The 19,509-nt window shown below is 61.6% G+C and overlaps 3 protein-coding genes across 4 annotated transcripts; 2 read left to right on the top strand and 1 right to left on the bottom strand.

Moving 5' to 3' along the window:
* Positions 1 to 705: 705 nt before the first annotated feature.
* Positions 706 to 6,813, top strand: CNIH2 (cornichon family AMPA receptor auxiliary protein 2). Its single transcript, XM_057553132.1, has 6 exons — positions 706 to 1,014; positions 4,853 to 4,921; positions 5,370 to 5,417; positions 5,654 to 5,766; positions 5,868 to 6,011; positions 6,206 to 6,813. The coding sequence occupies exons 1-6, from the start codon at positions 934 to 936 to the stop codon at positions 6,231 to 6,233; spliced, it is 483 nt and encodes a 160-aa protein (XP_057409115.1). The 5' UTR covers positions 706 to 933; the 3' UTR covers positions 6,234 to 6,813.
* Positions 6,814 to 7,239: 426 nt separating this feature from the next.
* Positions 7,240 to 11,457, bottom strand: YIF1A (Yip1 interacting factor homolog A, membrane trafficking protein). 2 transcript variants are annotated; one of them, XM_028163725.2, is made up of 8 exons: positions 11,164 to 11,457; positions 10,272 to 10,483; positions 10,002 to 10,106; positions 9,784 to 9,862; positions 8,404 to 8,461; positions 8,078 to 8,233; positions 7,534 to 7,627; positions 7,240 to 7,464 (listed from the first exon to the last, which is right to left on the bottom strand). In XM_028163725.2, exons 1-8 carry the CDS (start codon positions 11,192 to 11,194, stop codon positions 7,279 to 7,281), a joined length of 921 nt encoding a protein of 306 aa, XP_028019526.1. In that variant the 5' UTR covers positions 11,195 to 11,457; the 3' UTR covers positions 7,240 to 7,278. The 2 variants fall into 2 exon arrangements, with proteins under 2 accessions (XP_028019526.1, XP_007171052.2); XM_007170990.2 differs by having other exon boundaries at positions 7,240 to 7,442; positions 11,164 to 11,397.
* Positions 11,458 to 14,174: 2,717 nt separating this feature from the next.
* TMEM151A (transmembrane protein 151A) lies at positions 14,175 to 19,049 on the top strand. Its single transcript, XM_028163596.2, has 2 exons — positions 14,175 to 14,366; positions 16,603 to 19,049. The coding sequence occupies exons 1-2, from the start codon at positions 14,289 to 14,291 to the stop codon at positions 17,932 to 17,934; spliced, it is 1,410 nt and encodes a 469-aa protein (XP_028019397.2). The 5' UTR covers positions 14,175 to 14,288; the 3' UTR covers positions 17,935 to 19,049.
* Positions 19,050 to 19,509: the final 460 nt, after the last annotated feature.

Raw genomic sequence — 19,509 nt, 5'->3', positions numbered from 1 at the left:
GAACTGGAGCCCTGGACTTGGTGGGCTGCACAGGGGTCCTGGCTTGGGCTGTGTGTCCTAGGGTTGCTGTTGAAAGGCCTTGACCCATTTCCTGAAGCTAGGAGAGCTGCCTGCTTGTGCTTCTATGGTCTGTCCCCACGGGCCCAGCACTGTTCCGGCCGGCCGGCCGGGAGGGCGGCTGGCGGCCGTCAGTGAGCACCTGGTGAGCTGCCGCCGCCGCCAACACCCACACAGGCGGGTCCGGGATGGGGAGTTGGGCCGCAGCCCTTGTGCCCCGCTGTGTCTGGCCCGCAGCCCCTTCAGCCCCGTGGCTCAGCCCCCTCTCCCGGCTTGTTCTGGGTTCAAGCCAGGTGTCTCTGACCCCTCGGACAGTGACAAGTGCTTTGCACTTAAGACCTCGGTCCGACCTCCGTGGCCGGCGAATGAGGGCAGAGGTGCGGGCACCCGTCCGAGTGGACCGAGTATGGCAGTGGTGGGCTCGTTGTGTGACGTGGGGGGGGGGGCTTATGCCAGGGATGTGCGTCCATGCTTACGTGTCCCTGAGGTTGGGGCGGGGGTGGCGCCCGGGCCGCGCTGGCGGAGGGGCGCACAGAGACCCAGCCCCGCCCGCCCGAGGCTGCTCGCACGGCGGCCCCGCCCCCGGCTCCGCCCCGCCGGCTTCGCGGGCTGGAGAGCGAGGGAGCCGCGGGCGAGGGATCGCAGGATGAGCGATTGGGGCCCGGGCAGCCGGCAGCGGACGCGCCCCCCGAGCCCACCGGCCCGCGCCCCACGGCCCCGCGGCCCCGATCCCGGCCGCGCCGCCCGCGTCCCCCGAGCCCGCGCCCGAACCCTGCGGGCCATGCCCGGCCGGCCCTAAGCGCGGGCCGGGGGGGCGTCCCCTTGCGCCCGGGCCCCGCGCTGGCGCCCCCCGGGCCGCCGCCCGGCGCGGGGGCCATGGCGTTCACCTTCGCCGCGTTCTGCTACATGCTCACCCTGGTGCTGTGCGCCTCTCTCATCTTCTTTGTCATCTGGCACGTAAGGCCGGGCTGGGGCTGGGGCTGGGGCTGGGGCTGGGGTCGGAGTGGGGGCAGGGGGCGCTGGGAGCAGGAGGGGGACGGACGGATGGTCTCAGGGCCCGGAGAAACTTGGAGCCTCCTCTCCGCTATCCCCCATCAGTCGGCTTCTCTTCGCCCCATAAACACCCCCCATCATCGGCTTCCTTCCCGGGGGGGCCCCCCCTTTCTCCGCCGACCCCGACTGTCTGTGGGTATGTCAGTCGGTCTCTGACCCCCGTCCCCTGCCCCATGGCAGCCTTGGGGTGTGGGGCGGAATTCTGGGATTCTTGTTCCTTTCCCTCCTATTTCCCTGCCCCCCAACCCCCGCCATCTAGTCGCCCCCGTTTGTCCGTCGGGCAGTTTGTCTGTCTACTCTCCCCACCCCCTTTGTGGGTTTTTCCAGCCAGAGTGATGGAGCCAGTTGCTATGGCAACTGCATCTGTTTACAGGACCCACAGATCGCAGAGCCCATTAACCCTTTCCATTCCCACCCCCCACCCCCACCCCCTGACCCAGCAGTGATTGGCTCTAAGCAGCCCCAGAGACCTAACCCCGACCACCAGCTCACCTTGGGTTTCCCTACACCCTCCTGTTCGGGCTTCCTCCCAGTAGGTTTCCTCCCCACTTTCCAGCTTTCCTCCTCTTCCTGCCCCCACTTTCCTCTTTGTCTCCTGTTTCATTTGGTCTGTCTCTCTCTCCAGCCTTGCCTCACACCTGGTTCTTCAAAACGTCCATTTCTCATCCCTTATCCTGATTGCCTCCCTTTAGGGAGGGTCCCTCTCCCCCACTCTCTGGGGCCTTCTCAGTGGTACCCTGCCTGTCTCCCTTCTACTCACTACAGAACTATCAATCAGCCTCCAGCTTATTTTTTGGGACCCTTGCCCCCCACCCCCTTTACTGCCCTCTCTTCTCCTATGTCCCCTGAGGTTTCAGCCACCACCCTATCCCCTCCACACGGCCTGTGCATCTTGGCCCTGGCCCGCTCAGCTCAGCATCCTCTGCTTGTACGTCCAGCACACACCTCCCTGATAATCGTGTTATCCCCCGCCAGTCTCTCCATACCCGCTTCCTTCCTCTTCCTCCCCATTGCCTCACCTGCTTCTTTCTTGGTCTTCCCACTTCATCACTCCTTTCTTTTCCTGGGACCTGCTGCCTGCCTGCTCCGTGGTCTTCCCTGGCCCTTGATCAGTCTCCCTTCATCATCCCCTGCTGTCCCCTTGCTGTCTGTCTCTTTTACATCAGGATTCCATGGACTCTGACTGCACCCCTTTTGTGTGAGGAGTGAGCCCCCATAGACACCTTCAGACACACACACCCCATCTGCAGCCCTCTCTCTCTCTCTTTGGGTCTCTCAGTTGCTTTTTCTTTTCTCTGCCCCCTTCTCTGTTTCTCTTTCCCTTCCTCCATCTCCCCTAGGTCCATCTTGGTCTCTCTGAGCCTCCTATCTCATCCCAGGGCCTTGGACAATCCTGTGGGGTGGTGGCAGGAGGGCTGGAGTCCTGAGGACTGGAAGGAATTGAGAGTCACGGGCTGGGCACACAGAGGTAACCAGCTCCTGGGAGGAAGGCTCCTGGAATTCAAGAAGCCCCTTTTTGGGCCCTTCCCCACCCAGAGGCCTCCAACAGCCTCTATGGGGGTCCCTGTCCTCAGGGGATCCTCAGAGCAGACCTCCATCCAACACACCTGTGTCGATGCTCCTGAGAACCAGGCTCTGGGCGGCTTTGGGAGAGACAAGGATGAATAAGACTCAGGCTTCGCCCTTCCGGGGCTCCCAGGCTGGGAGAGAGGGCCCAAGTGCTCTCAAAAAATACTCATTGAGCACCGACTACGTGCCAGGCACTGTGTTCGCTCAGCTGTTTAGCTGGGCGATCATAGCAAGTCTCTTGTCCTGAGTCTGTTTCCTCATCGGTAAAGTGGGCTTGTTGTATATACAGCAGAGTGTATATAAGCCCAGAGCAAGGCTTGCCAAGGGGTGTGCGGGTGGGGAGAGGAGGTGTGGTCCTCAATCCAAATTGGTAAGAACTAGAACCTTCCAGGGCAGGACCCCAGATCCCACCACAGACCCTGAGCCTAGGCCCCACTGGTCGCTAGGCAACCCTGGTGGGGAGTGACGCGTGTCTGCTGTCACCGTGGGGGATTGTTTGTTCCAGGGGGCTGAGTCAGCGCCAGGCAGCCTGGGGGGTGGGAGGTGCAACACTCGCCGCCTGCTGGTGGTGCCAGCTCTGGGGCAGACAGACGGCACCCTTCCGCTCCCTGCTGGACCCTGTTGCTGGGCCTGACAGGCAGGCGGCTGCCCAGAGTCAATGGGGAGTTGGTGGGGCTGCTCCAGATGGCCCCAGCTCCCTCCAGGAAGCGCGTGTTCTCTCCCTTCGAGTCTTAAGGGGTCCGGGATGCTTGGGGGTGGTGGGCCCGCTGCCTCATCCTTGGGCTGGTGCTCAGGGGAGGGGACTCCTGAAGGCTCCTCTGCCAGCCTTCCGCCCATGCCAGCTCCCCCCAGGTCTGTCCCATCATCCTCTCAAACACCTGCTCCCCCCAAGAGTTCTCCATCCCAGTGAGGACAGTGCCATCCGCCAGATGCCCCAACACCCAAAGTCACCTTGGGCCCCTTTGCCTCCACTTCACTGCCATTCAAGCCCTCTGGAGTCTGGCTTCTAAATAGCTCTGGAATCCATCCCCACCTCTCCATCCCCACTGTCCCTCTCTTCACTCAGATCACCATACCTCCCCCCCACCCCAAGCCCCAGCCGCAACACTCCAATAGTCCCCTGACTGGTCTAGCCTGAGTGTAGTAAAGTGGTTCAAATTTTAACTCTGGAATCTAACGGGTTTAGAAACCTGGCTTGCCACTAACTAGCTATGTGGCCTTGGACAAGTCATTTAATCTATCTCAGTTTCCTCATCTGCAAAACGGAAGTGATAATACCAGCACCTACGTCATCAGGTTGTTGCAAGCATCAAATGAGTTAATAAACATAAAGCCTGTTGGCATGGAGGAAGCATCATGTATGTCTTGGCTGGGACCGTTAACCAGTTTGTACTTCCTGATCGGTCAACCCTAAAACATCAACCTAACCACCCCGCTTTGCTGCTTTATACCCCTTGATGGCTCCCCTTTACTTCTGTGTTGAAGTCCAAACATCTGGTCCGGCCTCACAAGGCACCCACGTCTGGCGCTGCTGACCTCTCCAGCCCATCTTTCACCATTCCCGTCTTTCTTGCCGCTCGCCTCACGCTTTCACTTTAGCCATATAGAACCTGCAACTTCCTGAATGTTCCTTATTCTTTCAACCCTCTGCCTTTGTACCTGCTGTTCCTGCTGTTCAGACTGCCTTTCCCGCATTTGTTCACCAGACAAACGCCTACTCAAGAGTCCAGCCTGAACTCCCCATCCCCACCCCATGCTGGATCAGGCACCCACCCCAGGTTCTTCCTGCACTCCACAGCCCTGATCACCCTGGATGTAGTTCACAGTTTTTCTCCCAAGTCTGGGGTTCCTCCCGGGCAGGGGCGGTGTCCCAGGCCTCTGGGACCCAAGTGTTCAGCACAGGGCCCAGCGGAGAAGACACTATCTCTTGGGATGTTTTGGATGGAGGTGTAGTGGACATGTCCTGAACTGGGCATCAGCACACTAGAGTTCCATTCCAAATTGTTGTGTGACCTTGGGCCAGGCCCCACCCCTCTCTGGGCCTCAGTTTCTCCACCTTTGCAGCACGTCCCATCTGGTCCGATCCCCATGTGTGAATCTTATGCCACAGAAGAATGCGTGGGGGGCCATAAGCTGCTGCCCCAACCCTGACGGGCACACGCCCCTCCCCCAGATCATAGCCTTTGACGAGCTGCGGACCGACTTCAAGAACCCCATCGACCAGGGGAACCCAGCGCGGGCAGTAAGTGATACATGTGCTGCGCCGAGGTGTGTCCGTCCGTCTGTCTTGCCATATGTCGCGGGTGGAGGACGGCGGGGGGACAGGAAGATGGAGGTAGAGGGGATGGTGGCCGTGCCCCTTCCTCTGCTTTGTCCCCGCCCCCAGCAAACACCTGGCTCGGGCTCAGGGCTCGGGTTCCTCCTGGCGGGGCAGCCGTTGCCAGGCTCTGGGCCGTTGCCAGGCTCTGGGCCGTTGCCATGGAGACGCGGGGTGAAGATCCCTCCATGGTGACGGTCGCTATGGGGACGGCGCGGCTGCTTTCCTGACGCGCCGCCGGAAACGCCGCAGAGCCTGCTCTGGCGACCCCTGGCGGCCACGTGCAGGGAGTGGGGGGCGTGGGAGGGTGGCGGGGCGCCCCCAGTGCCCGCTCCTTCACCTCCACCATTGCGGTCTTTTCCTCTCCCTACAGCGCGAGCGTTTAAAAAACATCGAACGCATCTGCTGCCTCCTGAGGAAGGTCAGTGTCAGGGCTAGGGGCAGGAGGGTCCTAGCCGAGCTCAGCGCCACTGTAACCCAGAGCCGGGCCTTCCCCCTCTGCGGCCTGTTTGATCTGCTCTGCCACGTGGGAGGGAGTGGGAGGCTAGAAGCCCTTTCAGTCCCCAGAGGTGATGGTGGGTGGGCACCTCCCAAGTGCCCTTGAAGCTTGGATCTGTCCTAGCACCTGGCCACTGACCTCTCACCCTCACTCCCCAGCTGGTGGTCCCAGAATACTCCATCCACGGCCTCTTCTGTCTGATGTTTCTGTGTGCAGCAGAGTGGGTGACCCTGGGCCTCAACATCCCCCTCCTCTTCTACCACCTCTGGAGGTGAGGGTAGCAGCTGCCTTCGGGAGGGTGAGATGGGAGAGCGGGGCAGGATGTGGGTGGGAGCCTTGAGGGTGGGCACTCAGGCCCCTCCCTCCCCCCAGGTACTTCCACCGTCCTGCGGATGGCTCTGAGGTCATGTATGACGCAGTCTCCATCATGAATGCTGACATCCTCAACTACTGCCAGAAGGAGTCCTGGTGCAAACTCGCCTTCTACCTGCTCTCCTTCTTCTATTACCTGTACAGGTGAGGTCCTGCCCATGGCGGTCAGAAGTCAGGGAAGGGATGCTCCAGGCACCATCCCTCCAACCCCAGGAATGGCTGGGCCCCAAGTTCCTGCCCTTTGCCCTTGATGACTGAGGGCAACCTAGGGCGCGACAGGGTGGGTGGCCAGTAGCGGGCATGCCCGCGACTTGGCTCACTGCCTTGTCTTCCCACAGTATGGTTTATACGTTGGTGAGTTTTTAAGGGGGAAGCCGGCCAGGGAGCGAGCCCAGAACGGACCGGACGCCTGTGCACCCCCAGCCCTGCCCCTGGGCCGCAGAGGCCTCAGCCCCGGGGAGGGAGGGGGCACTGGTGCCCCCAGCCTCCTCTCCCCCCCACCCAAACTGCTGCTGCGGGGACTTCCCGCCTTCAGAGCCCCCTCCCCTTGGACTAGGGCTGGGCAGAGCTCTAAATAGGGGCAGGAGCTCCTCTGCCAGCCTGTGGGCATGGCAGTCAGTCCTGGAAGGGGCGGGACCTCCAGCCTTGTCCACTTCAGAGGGCATTTAGGCCCTGCCACGGGGCAGGGCTTGACCCTGGAAGTTCTGGGCCGCCCCCTCCACCCCCCACCCTGGGGCTCCCCCTGCAGGTGGGGCGGTACCCACACCGGGAATGAGCAGGCTCAGCAGGGGGGCAGCCCCACCCCTAGTCTGCCCTCCCCCCTCCCCCAGGCTTTCTCTCCAGACCCCTCCCTGTCCCCCCTTGCCCCAACCCCAGCCACCCTGTCTCTTGGACCTATTTTCTATGTTGCCTGGAGGAGTCCGGCACCCCCTCCCCGGCCATTTGTGACAAAATATGAATAAACTACTGCAAACACGTGGGCCCCAGTTCTGCTCCTAAAAGGCTTAAAGAGGAGATGGGGGGAAAGGGACTGCATAGGGGGCAGTCCTGAGCTAAATCCTTAGCACAGCTGGCCTCATGCCACTAGCCTACAGACCCCGCTAGGGACCTCCTCAGATGGATCAGAGGCCTTTGAGGTCTCCTTAGCAGCTGCCCACTTCCATTCTCACTTTCTCAGCCACAGATAAACAACTATTTCTGCTGAAACACTTCCATCTGCCTTCTGAGGCAGTATCAAGGCCACCAACTCCAGGGAGCCCTCCCTGGATCCCCCTCCTTCGCGAAAGCCCAAGCCTGGTCCCCTGGGCAATGCAAAGGCCCAGAAGTGTTGGCAAATCCCCCCATAAGCCCCAGAAACAAGGCTCAAACGAAATCAAGGAAACCAAATCTTCAATGTATGGAAAAATCAGTGTCAGTGGGGACCGGGGGTCACCGGACCAGGTGGAAGGTCAGCCAGTATATCACGAGGGGCTGAAAGGCTGCAGCTCCCAGAGTCAGGTAGAGCTGGAGATGTTGCCGGGGAGCCGGGACCCCCATGCTGTCGGGGCCCAGGGCTGCTGTTCGCAAAGAGCGCACCTGGAATAAAGGAGAGCTGAAGCTGGGCCGGGAAGGGGAAGCTTGTCCCCAGCTCCGACCCCAGGAGAAGAGGAGCCAGCCCCAGACTCACGATGAAGTACATGAGCGCGGATGAAGTCCAGGCCAGCGCCACGTAGTAGCCATCGCTGCCGAACAGCAGGCCCGTGAGAACACTGAGGATCATCCTGCAGCGGGCGGGGGTGCGGGAGGGAGGAAGAGAAGGCTGGAGACCTCCCAAGGGTCCAGGCCTGAGACTGCCCCAGAGCCCAGCCTAGACCCCGCCTACCATCACCGGGGCCCTTTACCCCCAACCTGTCCCCCCCAGGGACCTAGACTCAAAATGAATTGGGAGGGCCAGGACTCAGCCCTAGGACCTGGATCTGAGACCCCCTTCACTACCCCAGCTCACCCCTCTCCCCTGTGCTCCCAGGGTGACTCTCAACACATTCCTGACCTCCTGAGCAACACTACGCAGTTCCTGAGGAGGCTGCTGAAAACAGGTGCTCCCTCTAGCAGAGAAGAGCTAGAGGGGGTCCAGGGTCACAGTTCGAGGCTATAGCTATGCAGGCCGGGAACCCAGAGTGGTAGGCACCCCCGACCCAGGCGAGCCTCCCGCTCGGCCCACAGGTGCTCACCCCACGTATTTGTAGCCGCTGTAGGCCAGCAGGTGGAAGGTGCTCAGGTCGCTGCGCACGGTGGCCAGGTAGACGCCCAGGAGCAGAGCTAGCACCTCCATCACAACCCACACCAGCGCCGTGCTTGCACACAGGCCCAGCACCTCTGGGGAGAACCTGTGGCCGTGTGGGGGTGGGATGAGGGGAGCCCCAAACCAGCCATCCCGTGGCAGGTGCAAGACTGGGGGCACGGGTGGACTTGAGAGCTGGCACAAATCCCCTAGGGAGGTGAGGAGAGGAGTCAGGAGTGGAGAAGTGGTGGGAATGGGGAAGGGGTTGGCACTGACCTTTTCTGAATGCCCAGTGCCATCCCAGCCAGCAGCACGTAGGTGATGAAGGCCATTGCTGCCAAGAGCCAGAGAGATGTCATCAGCCTGGTTTCCTCAACCAGAGCCACCCCACTAGGTATTCAGAGCCACTGACACCCCTGTACTTCCTTCCCTGCATATCCCAACATGCTCGACCTCCACACTCAGCTCCCCAGTGCCCTGCCTGGGACGCCTTTTCCTGCTCAGCCCTCTCCCACTGTGTAAATGCTACCTGACCCTTCTCTCAGGACCACCAAGCCACCTCCTTCCCCGTCCCTGTACTAGGAAACTCACCAAAGTTTCCTGCTGTGTCTCAGAAACTACATCACAGGCCAGAGTTACCTCTGCTATTCTCACAAAAGCTCAGATGGCAGCTGGGTTTTCACAGCAATTTCAACTCCTCAGTCCTGTCCTCTGCCCCCTTCAAGCACCAGAACTGACGTGCCCACAAGAGGGCACAGTGTCTGGAGACAGCAAACCAACTCTACCACCTATAAGCTGTGTATCCTCAAAGATACTCAAATCTCTCTGAGCCTTGGCTTCAACGCGTAAAACAGGGATGGCAGTTCCTGCCTTACACAGTGACTATGAGAGGGCAACAAAATGAAGGAGGGAAGAAGAACCTGTGTCTCTCCCAGGGCAACTGGGCTGTTTGGCTGCCCTCCTGGTAGCCCCTCTGAGGGCTGGCCCGGGCATACTCACCCCTGCTCCAGCGTGTCCACCAGGGGCCTCGCCTTGTGCAGGCCCCAGGACAGAGAGAAGTCAGGTGCAGAGTCTGCCAGCCACTGCACAGTGTGGGCGGCCTGACCCATGCCATGTAGACAGGCAGTTGTGGGAACCCAGAAGGGAGTGACCACCTCCTCAAAGAAGGGGATACTGGAGCAGGCCTTGGAGGACAAGTAATAACAGTGATAACAGCTAATGTTACTGCGTGCTTCCTGTGTGCCACGTGCTGGCTGAGCACACACAGCCCTTCGCTGAATTTCCACAACAGTCCTCTGTGGTAGGAACTGTTGTTATTCCAGTTTTTCAGGAGCATGAAAGTAGCCACCTGAGGTCCCATAGCTGGAAGTTGCAGGGCCAGGTCTAAACCCAAGGCTCCAGGCTGGGGAGGGACATGGTCTAAGTCAAGTGGCAGGAAGGTCTCAAAAGGGAGTACCCTGAGAGTACACCCAGGAAGCTGCTTACTGGTCACCCCACTCTGTCTACCTGGTCTACCTGGCGTCTAGGGACACCACAAAAAGCCAGACACAAAAGCACCAAGAGCAGATGCTCAACCAACACATGAGCATCTCTCTTCTCGTTGGCGCCTCAAGGCACAAGTCCCCCCATAACCCCTAGCCCAGGTCAAAGACTCACTGGGGATATAGAGGTCGGGGGCGTTGAGGTCTTGCCGCGGGGGCAAAGGCACATCACGACTGTACTGCACTTCCCAGTTCTGGTGGTGGCAGCAGCAGCCAGGTTAGGAGGAAAAGACAAGAGAGGAAAGAAGGGGGTTGAGACCTGGGGGCCAGACTCTGGGGCAGGATGAGGGAGGCAAGGGGGTCCACCACCAGCTCACCTGGTAGGCAGCTCACCTGGTGTGTGTAGGGGAAGACCAGTAGCCCTAGCTTCTTGGCCACATAGGCTGTGTCCACAGCGAAAAAATACTTGAGTTTGTTCACAGACACAAAACGGTGCAGCTGGGAGGGGAGAGAGGAGGCTGTGGGCAAGCTGCACCCTCAAACCTCGGGGTGCGCTTCTATGTGCTCCTTCCCTGAGGGCTACTGTGAGGATTAGGTGGGATCCCGTGATGCCCCAGCCCTGGCCAGAAATCCTGCCACCCTTGCCCTGGGGGTGGGCCACACCTCCTTGTGCACCATGTCCTTCCCATGGGATGCGATGGAGCTGCCATAGGTCATAGCCATGTTGGCCATTGGGTCCCCAATCAAGTGGTTGACATTGAAGGCCACGTCGGCTCCTGGGGCTGGGTATCCCCCCGGCTGGCTGGAGTAACCACCGCTTGTGTCATCGAAGAGGGGAGGGGGATCTGGAGCTGCCCGGGCCCTGTGCTTGGAGCCTGTGGGTTTGTAGGTGCCAGAAATACCAAGCATGAGCCCAAACCACTGCCCCTTCCCCAGGCTGGGCAGCCCTGTATGGGTCCTGGGAGCACCAAGCAATCAGTGAGGGAAACCAGCTGGATGAGGAGTAGCTGACCCAGACAGAACTTTGATGAGGGATCCTTTTGGAGAGGTGCTAAATGTGGGCAAAGAAAGAGCTGAGGCAGCCCCTGGAAGTGGGTACCCGTCTGAGGGTTCCTGGGGGCCTCCTCAAGGGTACTGATCTCTGAACTGAGCCTTGGAGACTGAATTTGCTAGGTGAAGACAATTGGCAGGGCATCCCCGCATGAACAAGGGTGGGAAAGGCGACGGCTGGGTACGCGGAGGCCCTGGGAAGTGGTGAGAAACCCTACCAGGGTCATGACAGGGAAAGGAAGTTTGGGAGGCAAACCCCATTCATGACCGAGTCGGGCACGGGGATCCCAGCAGTGCTGTCACCGCCCGATCTGATCTCAGGTTTGGGCCGAGAGGGCGAAGTCCGGGACGCGTTGCAGAGTCTCACGGGGCAGGAATCCGAATGACATCCGCCGCCCTGGGCAGCGGTCACGGCCGCCCCTCTCCCTCAGGGTGAGCGGGCCGCGCAGCCGACACTCCTCGGGCCGGTCGGCCCGCGCCCCCGCCCACCCCGCGCCCCACGCACCGTGGGCTCCGTAGCCCGAGTGATAAGCCATGGCCCAGACGCTCGCTCTTTCCGAGGGCCCGCTGCGTCGCCTCGTGGTACGAATACTAGTGAGGCAGCTGCTTCGCTTCCTGGGCACCGACCGAGGTTACCGAGCAGCCAGACACGTCCCCATCCTGTCCGACGACAAGAGCATGTCCGCAGCGTCATCCTCTGCCGCCTGCCATTGGCTCCTCGGCGGCGCCGGCTTGCCCATCCCCTCTCCCAATTGGTTACCGGCGTGCCCTCGCCGAAACGGATTCGGCAGTAACCAACTTCCGGGAGGGGGAATAGGCGGAGCAACTTGAGGCTCTCTCGGATTGGATAGTGAGGTTGTTAGTTCGCGGCGGAGCAGCCAATAGAAGGGTGAAAGTAGGAGGAGATTGAGAAGTATTTCCGCGCCTGCGCAGTGGAGCACTTGACGCTCTACCTGCCACGACTACAGCAGGAGAAGACCCGGCGGAGGCTGGCGGCGGCTGGAGTCCGGGAATGAAGTGTCGCTCGCGGGACGTGCTCCAAGAGGGAGTGGGACGGTGGGGCTGTGACCAAGCCCCGTCCCTCGGGGCTCTTTCCCCTCCTTCTCAATGCTAGCTTTCCTTCCCCGTCCTCCATACTTCCCCCAGTACTGGCGCGGAGCCCGGGCAGCCGGGGCGGGGGTGGGGTGGGGTGGGGTGCTGGTAGGAGGCCGGGCCGAGCAGTGACTGCGCGGCCCAGCGAGCTCCGGGATGTTGACTCCACCTCCCGTATCCCACCACTCCTTTCCGCGCGGGTGCTGTCCGCCGTCTGGTGCTGAAATTCCCTACCGCCACTGCCGCCATCCTGCAGACTCCGAGGGCCTGGGCTCTCGATACACACACACACACACACACACACACACACACACACACACCTGGGCTCTCGATACACACACACACACACACACCTGGGCTCTCGATACACACACACACACACACACACCTGGGCTCTCGATACACACACACACACACACACACCTGGGCTCTCGATACACACACACACACACACACACAGACACATTACATGTATTGAAAAACCGAGGTCCGGGTCTGAAGTCCCAGAAATTGGGTGGTAATAAATTGGGTGGTAATAGTTGGGATAGGATCCTGCACCAGGCTTGTCCCGTCGACTCTCCCGTGGTCCAGATGATTTGTGGGTGGAGGTGTGCCGATTCGCCTCCTGAAGCATGGTTGCAACTCCTGAGTCATTGCCAGCCCTGCAGTCATCTCGAAGTGAGACCCCCAAGCCTCACTCATGACCTCAGGGGCTCTTTTCTCTCCACCTTTCTCTCATTCCCACCTTTCCCGGAGACAGTCTTCTGGGCCTCCCTTCACACAGACCTCCAGCCACCACTTTCTTTTTTTTTTTTTTTAATTTATTTATTTTATTTATTTTTGGCTGTGTTGGGTCTTCGTTTCTGTGCGAGGGCTTTCTCTAGTGGCGGCGAGTGGGGGCCACTCTTCATCGCGGTGCGTGGCCCTCTCACTGTCGCGGCCTCTCTTGTTGTGGAGCACAGGCTCCAGACGCACAGGCTCAGTAGTTGTGGCTCATGGGCCTAGCTGCTCCGCCGCATGTGGGATCTTCCCAGAGCAGGGCTCGAACCCGTGTCCCCTGCATTGGCAGGCAGATTCTCAACCACTGTGCCACCAGGGAAGCCCCAGCCACCACTTTCTACAGAGCAAGATCAGGTCCTCTTCGACCTGCCTCTAGTTAGCTACCCAGTGTCCAGTTACACCAGGTGACCTCTCCGAACTCAATCCACATGGTCCAATTGCAGTGCCTTTGCCCAGAAGTCCCCTCCACCTGGGATGCCCTTCCCCCTCATATCCACTTGTCCAAAACCTAATTATCCTTTAAGAGTCAGTTCAACTTGTGCCTCTCAGAGAGACAGAGGGAAGAGTCCTGGCTTGGGATGGAGGCCGGAGGCCAGGCTCTAGGCTCCCTCTGGGTGCAGTAGTTTGCCCTGGATGTAAATTCCATGAGGACAGGGCCTGTGTCATTCTCCACTTCTACACTTGTCTTCACGATGCTTGTGAATGCTTCACAGTACTTGTATATAGAAGACACCTAATAAACATCTGTGCCTAATAATTTTTTTTTTAATGGATGAAACTCTGGTTCAGTCCTTTTTTCTCTCTACCGTTTCGGTTACTTCATCTTTAAATGGGTAGGGGTGTTGAACAGAATGGTCTTTGAGTTGCTCTTTGGGGAAAAAAAAAATCACAAAGCAAACCCCACCTAGCATTGCTGCTCCCTATGTCCCGCCCACTGATTGTCTACCTTGGGGGCTAGGCCCTGGCCCAGGGGCAGATGTGAAGGTCTGAGGCCCCTGAGGGTCAGAGAGCAGCACTGGGGCCACCAGTACCTGGGAGGTGGTCCTCTCATGCAGGACAAATCCCACTCGCCTGTACAGCATGATGAATGTGCATTGAATCCAGCACCTTTCCATCCCCATTTCTCCGGTGGGAAAACTGAGGTTGGGGGTGAAGGGTGCTGACTCAAGATCACAAAGCCTAGGGCCCCGGGTGTCCTGGCCTCCTGCTTGCCTGCTCTAAGTGGAGCCCAGCGCCTCTGTCCAGCTAACGAGGCTCACCACAGCTTTCAGGGCTGTAACTGCCCCCTCCACCACCGCAAGCGAGGCTTCAGGGGTGGGGTCTGGGTGGGCTCAGGCCTGGGCCTACTCAGAGATAGGACCCCGCGGGTACCCACCCCCTTCGAGATTCATTTTACAGCAGGGGAGGCTCAGGCCCCAGAGAGCAAGGACTCGTCCAAGGTCGCAAGCTCGATCGCGGCAGAAAGGGAACCCAGGCGTCCGTTCACCCAGCCTGGGCTTCTCAGGGGCGGGAGCAGCGCCCGAGGTGCCAGGCGCTGCCGGCGGCGCCGAGGGTGCCGCGGGGGCGGGGTCAGCGGAGGGCGGGGCGCCGGGCACCGCGGCTGCCAACGCCTCCGCCGCGCTCAGGCTCTAGCTCCGCGCACTCCCTCCGCGGCCGCTGAGCCGAGCGGACGCCATCCGGGGCAGCGCCGCAGCCCTCCGCGCTCCCCCCTATCATGCCCCGGGCCCGGGCGGGGGCCGCCCAAGCAGCCAGGACACCATGCCCGAGGGCGGCGGTGGCGGCGACGGCGGGGAGGTGCCCGCGCTCATCCCGGACGGCGAGCCGCTGCGGGAGGAGGTACCGGCTCTGTGTGGTGGGGGCCGGGGCTGGAGCGGGAAGAGGGGGACGAGGGAAGGGGCGACCACCAAGGCGGGGGCTGAGGAGGGAAGTCCGGAGACCCTGTGGCCAATGACGTCACTGGGGTAGCTTGAGTCCTGCAAGAGGTCCTGGGGCCTAGGAGCCCACGTGGGGGTAGGGGTGGGGTTGTCTGGGAAGGGATGGGGGGCAACTCCCGCCCCCGACGCCCCCTCATCCCGCCTCGCCTTCCTGTGACGTCAGCACCTGGCCCCTGCGCGGCCCCATTCTGCAGCGCTGCCCCTCACCCCCAGAGCCCCGGGGTCAGGCCCCCAGGCACTCACGAGGTGCCCGGGCGGCGCCTGCAATGCAGCAGCGGTAGCGGGGACATGGGGGGCGGGGAGCGGAGGGAAGAGGGGAAAGAGGGAGGGAGGTGGCCTGTGGTACCCCTTCTCCCTCTCCCTGAGGTGAGGCCCCAGGGCCCATCCTGCTGGTTGGGACCCTCAGAATGGCCCCTCCTCAGTCCTAGCCAGGAAGAGGGTCTGCAGGGCTGTAGGGCCCAGTGTGGGGTGTTGGGGGTGGTAGGTGGTGAGTAGATCTCTGTGTGTGTTTCGGTGGACGGAGGGTGCTTGTGGGTGTGTGAATGTCAGTGCGTGCTCTGCACACCTTGAATGGGATATACATGCCCTATAGTCAGGTGAGGGTCTGGTGGGTCCCTTGGCTTGGGTGAAGTGCTCACGTGTGAGTGCATGTGAGTGTATCATCCTGCGGTGTGTGGGTCTCTCCCGGTAGAGTCTGTAGGGTGTGGGTGTCAGGTCGCAGTAGGGGTGGGGGGATGTGCACCGTGGTAGGTAAGGGGCTGCCATGTCCCTGCACTTCAACGAATGTGTAACATTTATGTGCATCTGTGTGTCCTGTGTGGGTGGGTTGGGGGAGGGGGTGCGTGTGCACCTGTGCACCAAGTTACAGTGGAGGAGGGGGGTTGCGCCCTGGGCTCTGGTGAGGGTCTGCTGCGTGCTGGATAGACAGGCAGCGGTCACATTCCCGGTGGGTGGGTTCTTCCGTGAACTTGGGGTGGGGTGGGGTGGGGGTCGCGGATGAAGGTACGTGCATCCCACTGGCCCCGCAGGTCAGGGTAGTGGTATGCCTCTGGTAGGCGGCTGCTCCGGGCTGGGATGGGGACAGTTCCTCTCCTCCTGGGTTTCTCACGGCCTGGTGGGACTGTGGGGGAAAAGGTGGCCCGTTAACCACCCCCCCCCCGCTGCTTCCTCCAGACCACGTCTTCCTTCTCCCCCTTTTCGCCCCTTCTCTCTTCCGCCTTCTCTCTCCTTAGGCACCTGGGGGTGAGGTGGGAGCCAGGCTGGCAGCCCGGCCAGGGAGTGGTCCCTGCTGCCCGGCAGCTGTGTCCTGCCCCCCCTCAGCACAGATGGGGAGTGGAGGACGGCACTGCATCTGCTCCCCACCCCACCGCCCAGACTCACACCTCTCCCTCTCTTCCTCTTTCTCGTTTACTTAAAAGCCTCGCCCAAGTCTCCTGCTGTCCCTAGCGAGACCAAGGGACTAGAGGGAGTTGCAGGGTGACGGTAATAATATTTATTCCCATGGCCAGACCCTGTGCTAAGATCTTCACACATTATGATCTCGTTGAATCCTCACAACAACCCCAGTTTACAGAGGAGGAAGTTGAGGTCCAAAGAGGATGAGGGAACTGCCCAAGTCATACAGTGAGTGGTGGAGCCAGCACCCAATCCTGGGCTCCTAAGCCCATGCTCTTCACCCCTAGGACCCCTGCCACCCTGGCTTCCCACACCATCAGGTCCAGGAATCAGTGCCCAGAGAGGGCAGGGATATGGCCCCAATCACACAGCAAATCGGGAGCAAAGTCAGGACCAGAGCTCAGTTTTCTCAGTGGCCAGTCGTGGGGGGAGAGGGGGGTCCTCTCCTCTTTTGGCAGAGATGGGTCTATTTTGTCCTACATGCCCCTGACCGAGAGATGACAGGGCACAGTGGAGGATAGGCTTGGGGCAGAGAGGCCTGGGTTTGAGTCCTGCAGCTCGACTGTCAGTTGGCTAGAAGGGTGAGGCCTGGAGCAAGTTGCCCCGTCCCTCAGAGCCTCAGTTTCCTCCTCTGTAAAGTGGGGGCACAGCACCACCTCCTTCAAGGGGCTTCAGCAGAGCAGCAGGCACGGCGGACGGCCGCAGGCTGACCCACGCCTCTCCTCTCTCTGCCCACTCCGCAGCAGCGGCCCCTGAAACAGTCCCTGGGAAGCTCCCTGTGCCGCGAGTCGCACTGGAAGTGCCTGCTCCTCACGCTGCTCATCCACGCCTGCGGCGCCGTGGTGGCCTGGTGTCGCCTGGCCACGGTGCCGCGGCTGGTCCTGGGGCCCGAGGCGACCCTGGCCCAGGGGGCTGGGGGCCCGCCGCCCACCTACCCAGCCAGCCCCTGCTCGGATGGCTACCTGTACATCCCACTGGCCTTTGTCTCCCTCCTCTACCTCCTCTACCTGGCCGAGTGCTGGCACTGTCACGTGCGCTCCTGCCAGGCGCCGCGCACCGACGCCAACACCGTGCTCGCCCTGATCCGCCGGCTGCAGCAGGCGCCGCCCTGCGTCTGGTGGAAGGCCACCAGCTACCACTACGTGCGGCGCACCCGCCAGATCACCCGCTACCGCAACGGCGACGCCTACACCACCACGCAGGTCTACCACGAGAGGGCCGACAGCCGCTCGGCTCGGGGCGAGTTCGACTACTCGGCCCACGGCGTCCGCGACGTCTCCAAGGAGCTCGTGGGCCTGGCCGACCACGCGGCCACGCGGCTGCGCTTCACCAAGTGCTTCAGCTTCGGCAGCGCCGAGGCCGAGGCCTCGTACCTCACCCAGCGGGCCCGCTTCTTCAGCGCCAACGAGGGCCTGGATGACTACCTGGAGGCCCGGGAGGGCATGCACCTGAAGGACGTGGACTTCCGCGAGTCCCTCATGGTCTTCGCCGACCCTCGCAGCCCGCCGTGGTACGCGCGCGCCTGGGTCTTCTGGCTGGTGTCGGCGGCCACGCTGTCCTGGCCGCTGCGCGTCGTGGCGGCCTACGGCACGGCCCACGTGCACTACCAGGTGGAGAAGCTCTTCGGCGCCAGCTCGCCTGCCCCCGGGGCCGGGCCCAGCGGGCCCCCGCTCTCCCGTGTGGCCACGGTGGACTTCACCGAGCTCGAGTGGCACATCTGCTCCAACCGGCAGCTGGTGCCCAGCTACTCAGAGGCCGTGGTCATGGGCGCCAGCTCGGGCGCCTACCTCCGTGGCTGTCAGCGCTGCCGCCGCTCCGTCAGCAGCAACTCGCTGCCCCCCGCCCGGCCCAGCGGGCCCCGCCTGCCTTTTAGCCGCAGCCGCCTCTCGCTGGGAGCCGGGGGCCGCGCCACACCGGGGGTCTTCCGAAGCCTAAGCGGGGGGCCGCTGGGGCGCCGTGGGGAGGACACGGAGCCCCTGGAAAGCCCACCGTGCTATGAGGACGCCCTTTACTTCCCGGTGCTCATCGTCCACGGTGACAGCGGCTGCCAGGGGGACGGGCAGGGTGCGCTCTGAGACCCCCGCAGCCCCCAGACTGGCCCTCTCCCCACCATCCCACCACGGGGCTTCCACGCCTGAGTAATTGTTATCCAAAACAGGAGGGAAGACAGACCAGCACACAAGGGATGGGGTGGGGTTGGAGCCCTTAGACAGGCTAACATGCAGGGACCCGCGGTCATTTGGGGGGCGGAGGGACACCACCGCGGTTGGGTCTACGAACCGTCCCAGCATGGCTCCCCTCCACCACCACCACCACGTCCCACCCCCTGCGATGGCGGACGATCTAGCTTGGGGGCCTCTCAGGCTGCGCAGGGAAGGAAGTTTCCAGAAAGCCTGGGCTGGGGGAGGAGTCCCGGGGACAGCTGTTGCATGCAGCAGAGGGCTGCCTATGGACTCTTCCCTGCATGGCTGAAGCCACGTCGGGGGCCCTCGAGCAACCCAGAAGCACAAATCAGTGGTTTGGGGCCACCCAGCTGGGCTGGCATCCATGAACCTGAAGAGCCGGCTATGGCAGCACCACGGCCTCGGCCCCACTACCCTCCCAAAGTCCCCGTCCTCCTTCCCTGACAGGTCCGTCCCTGCCTGCCCTCTGGCCTCTGCTCAGGGCCAGTCCCTGATCAGACCCTGTGGCGCGGCCCCTCTACCAGGAGCCTGGTTCTTGGAGCACAGCCCTGTCCCACCCCCCACCCCCCCTGTTTTCCCTGGTCCACCCTCCCCTGCACATCCAGTCACCCCTGTAACCCGGGGTTCCTTCCCAGGGCCCCATCTCAATTCCATATTCCCTGATCTCTGCTCCTGGCCCCAGAAGTCCACGTCCGCCTCTGTCAGCCGTGCACACGCCTTCCAGGCTGTGTCCTCTCATCGCCCCTGACTTCTCTGCTCTTTACCTTCCTGATGACCCACGGGGCTCAGGGCTACCGGGCATCCGAGGGGCCTCGGCCCCGGCCACAGGCTCTTGGACGATGCCCTTGCTCTGCCATGGAGGGCCCTGCTTCCCCCGTCCCTGGGGCCTGGCCCAGGGGACACCAGCCCTCCCCCAGGGAGGAGAGAGTAGTCCCTTCCCTTCCAACTGGGGCTTCCATCCCCTCTCATGGGCCGGTGGGGGAGGGAGGAGGCAGAGAAGATGCAGATAAAATAAAAGGTATGAAATGGAAGGTCTTCTCACGTGCATTCCTGGGTGGTGGGTTCAGGGCCACCACAACGAACACAATGGGCCATGTTGGGTCTGGGAGGGGATGCAGGGTGGGGCTGCAGACCCCCAGGAGAGGGTGAGCTCCCTGCCTGGCCTGGGGTCTCTGAGACTCAGATTTGGGTTGCTCTGAGCAGCTGACTCCAACCGACCGGTGTCTGGGTCGCTTCTAAGAGACTGTCCAAGTGGCCCCTCTTCCAGCCCAGCAGCGGTTTCCATTCTGCTGCTGGGTGTGCTGAGGACTAAGGGAGTGTGGCTGGTCCCCAAAGTGGGAAGAAAGAGGTATGGCCTGTGGCACAAATTCAGTTCCCCCGATGGCTGTTGGTGTCATGGATCTGAGGGAATGGGCACTGAGCAGGTCAGAGGACGCAAAGCTGGAAACAGCCAGCCCCAAATCAGGG

This window comes from Balaenoptera acutorostrata, chromosome 9, assembly GCF_949987535.1.
Source record: "Balaenoptera acutorostrata chromosome 9, mBalAcu1.1, whole genome shotgun sequence".
Lineage (NCBI taxonomy): Eukaryota > Metazoa > Chordata > Mammalia > Artiodactyla > Balaenopteridae > Balaenoptera > Balaenoptera acutorostrata.
Note: the sequence above shows the minus strand (reverse complement) of the source record. Positions and strands in the feature narration are given on the sequence as shown.

Coding starts and splice junctions, on each gene's coding strand:
- YIF1A (XM_028163725.2), bottom strand. CDS start 11,194: ATGGCTTATCACTCGGGCTACGGAGCCCACG. Junction 10,484..11,163: donor CTCGGGCTACGGAGCCCACG/GTGCGTGGGGCG, acceptor ACAAACCCACAG/GCTCCAAGCACAGGGCCCGG. Junction 8,234..8,403: donor GCACTGGGCATTCAGAAAAG/GTCAGTGCCAAC, acceptor ACACGGCCACAG/GTTCTCCCCAGAGGTGCTGG.
- TMEM151A (XM_028163596.2), top strand. CDS start 14,289: ATGCCCGAGGGCGGCGGTGGCGGCGACGGCGGGGAGGTGCCCGCGCTC. Junction 14,367..16,602: donor GCGAGCCGCTGCGGGAGGAG/GTACCGGCTCTG, acceptor CCCACTCCGCAG/CAGCGGCCCCTGAAACAGTC.
- CNIH2 (XM_057553132.1), top strand. CDS start 934: ATGGCGTTCACCTTCGCCGCGTTCTGCTACATGCTCACCCTGGTGCTG. Junction 1,015..4,852: donor TCTTCTTTGTCATCTGGCAC/GTAAGGCCGGGC, acceptor CCCCTCCCCCAG/ATCATAGCCTTTGACGAGCT. Junction 5,418..5,653: donor TCTGCTGCCTCCTGAGGAAG/GTCAGTGTCAGG, acceptor CTCACTCCCCAG/CTGGTGGTCCCAGAATACTC.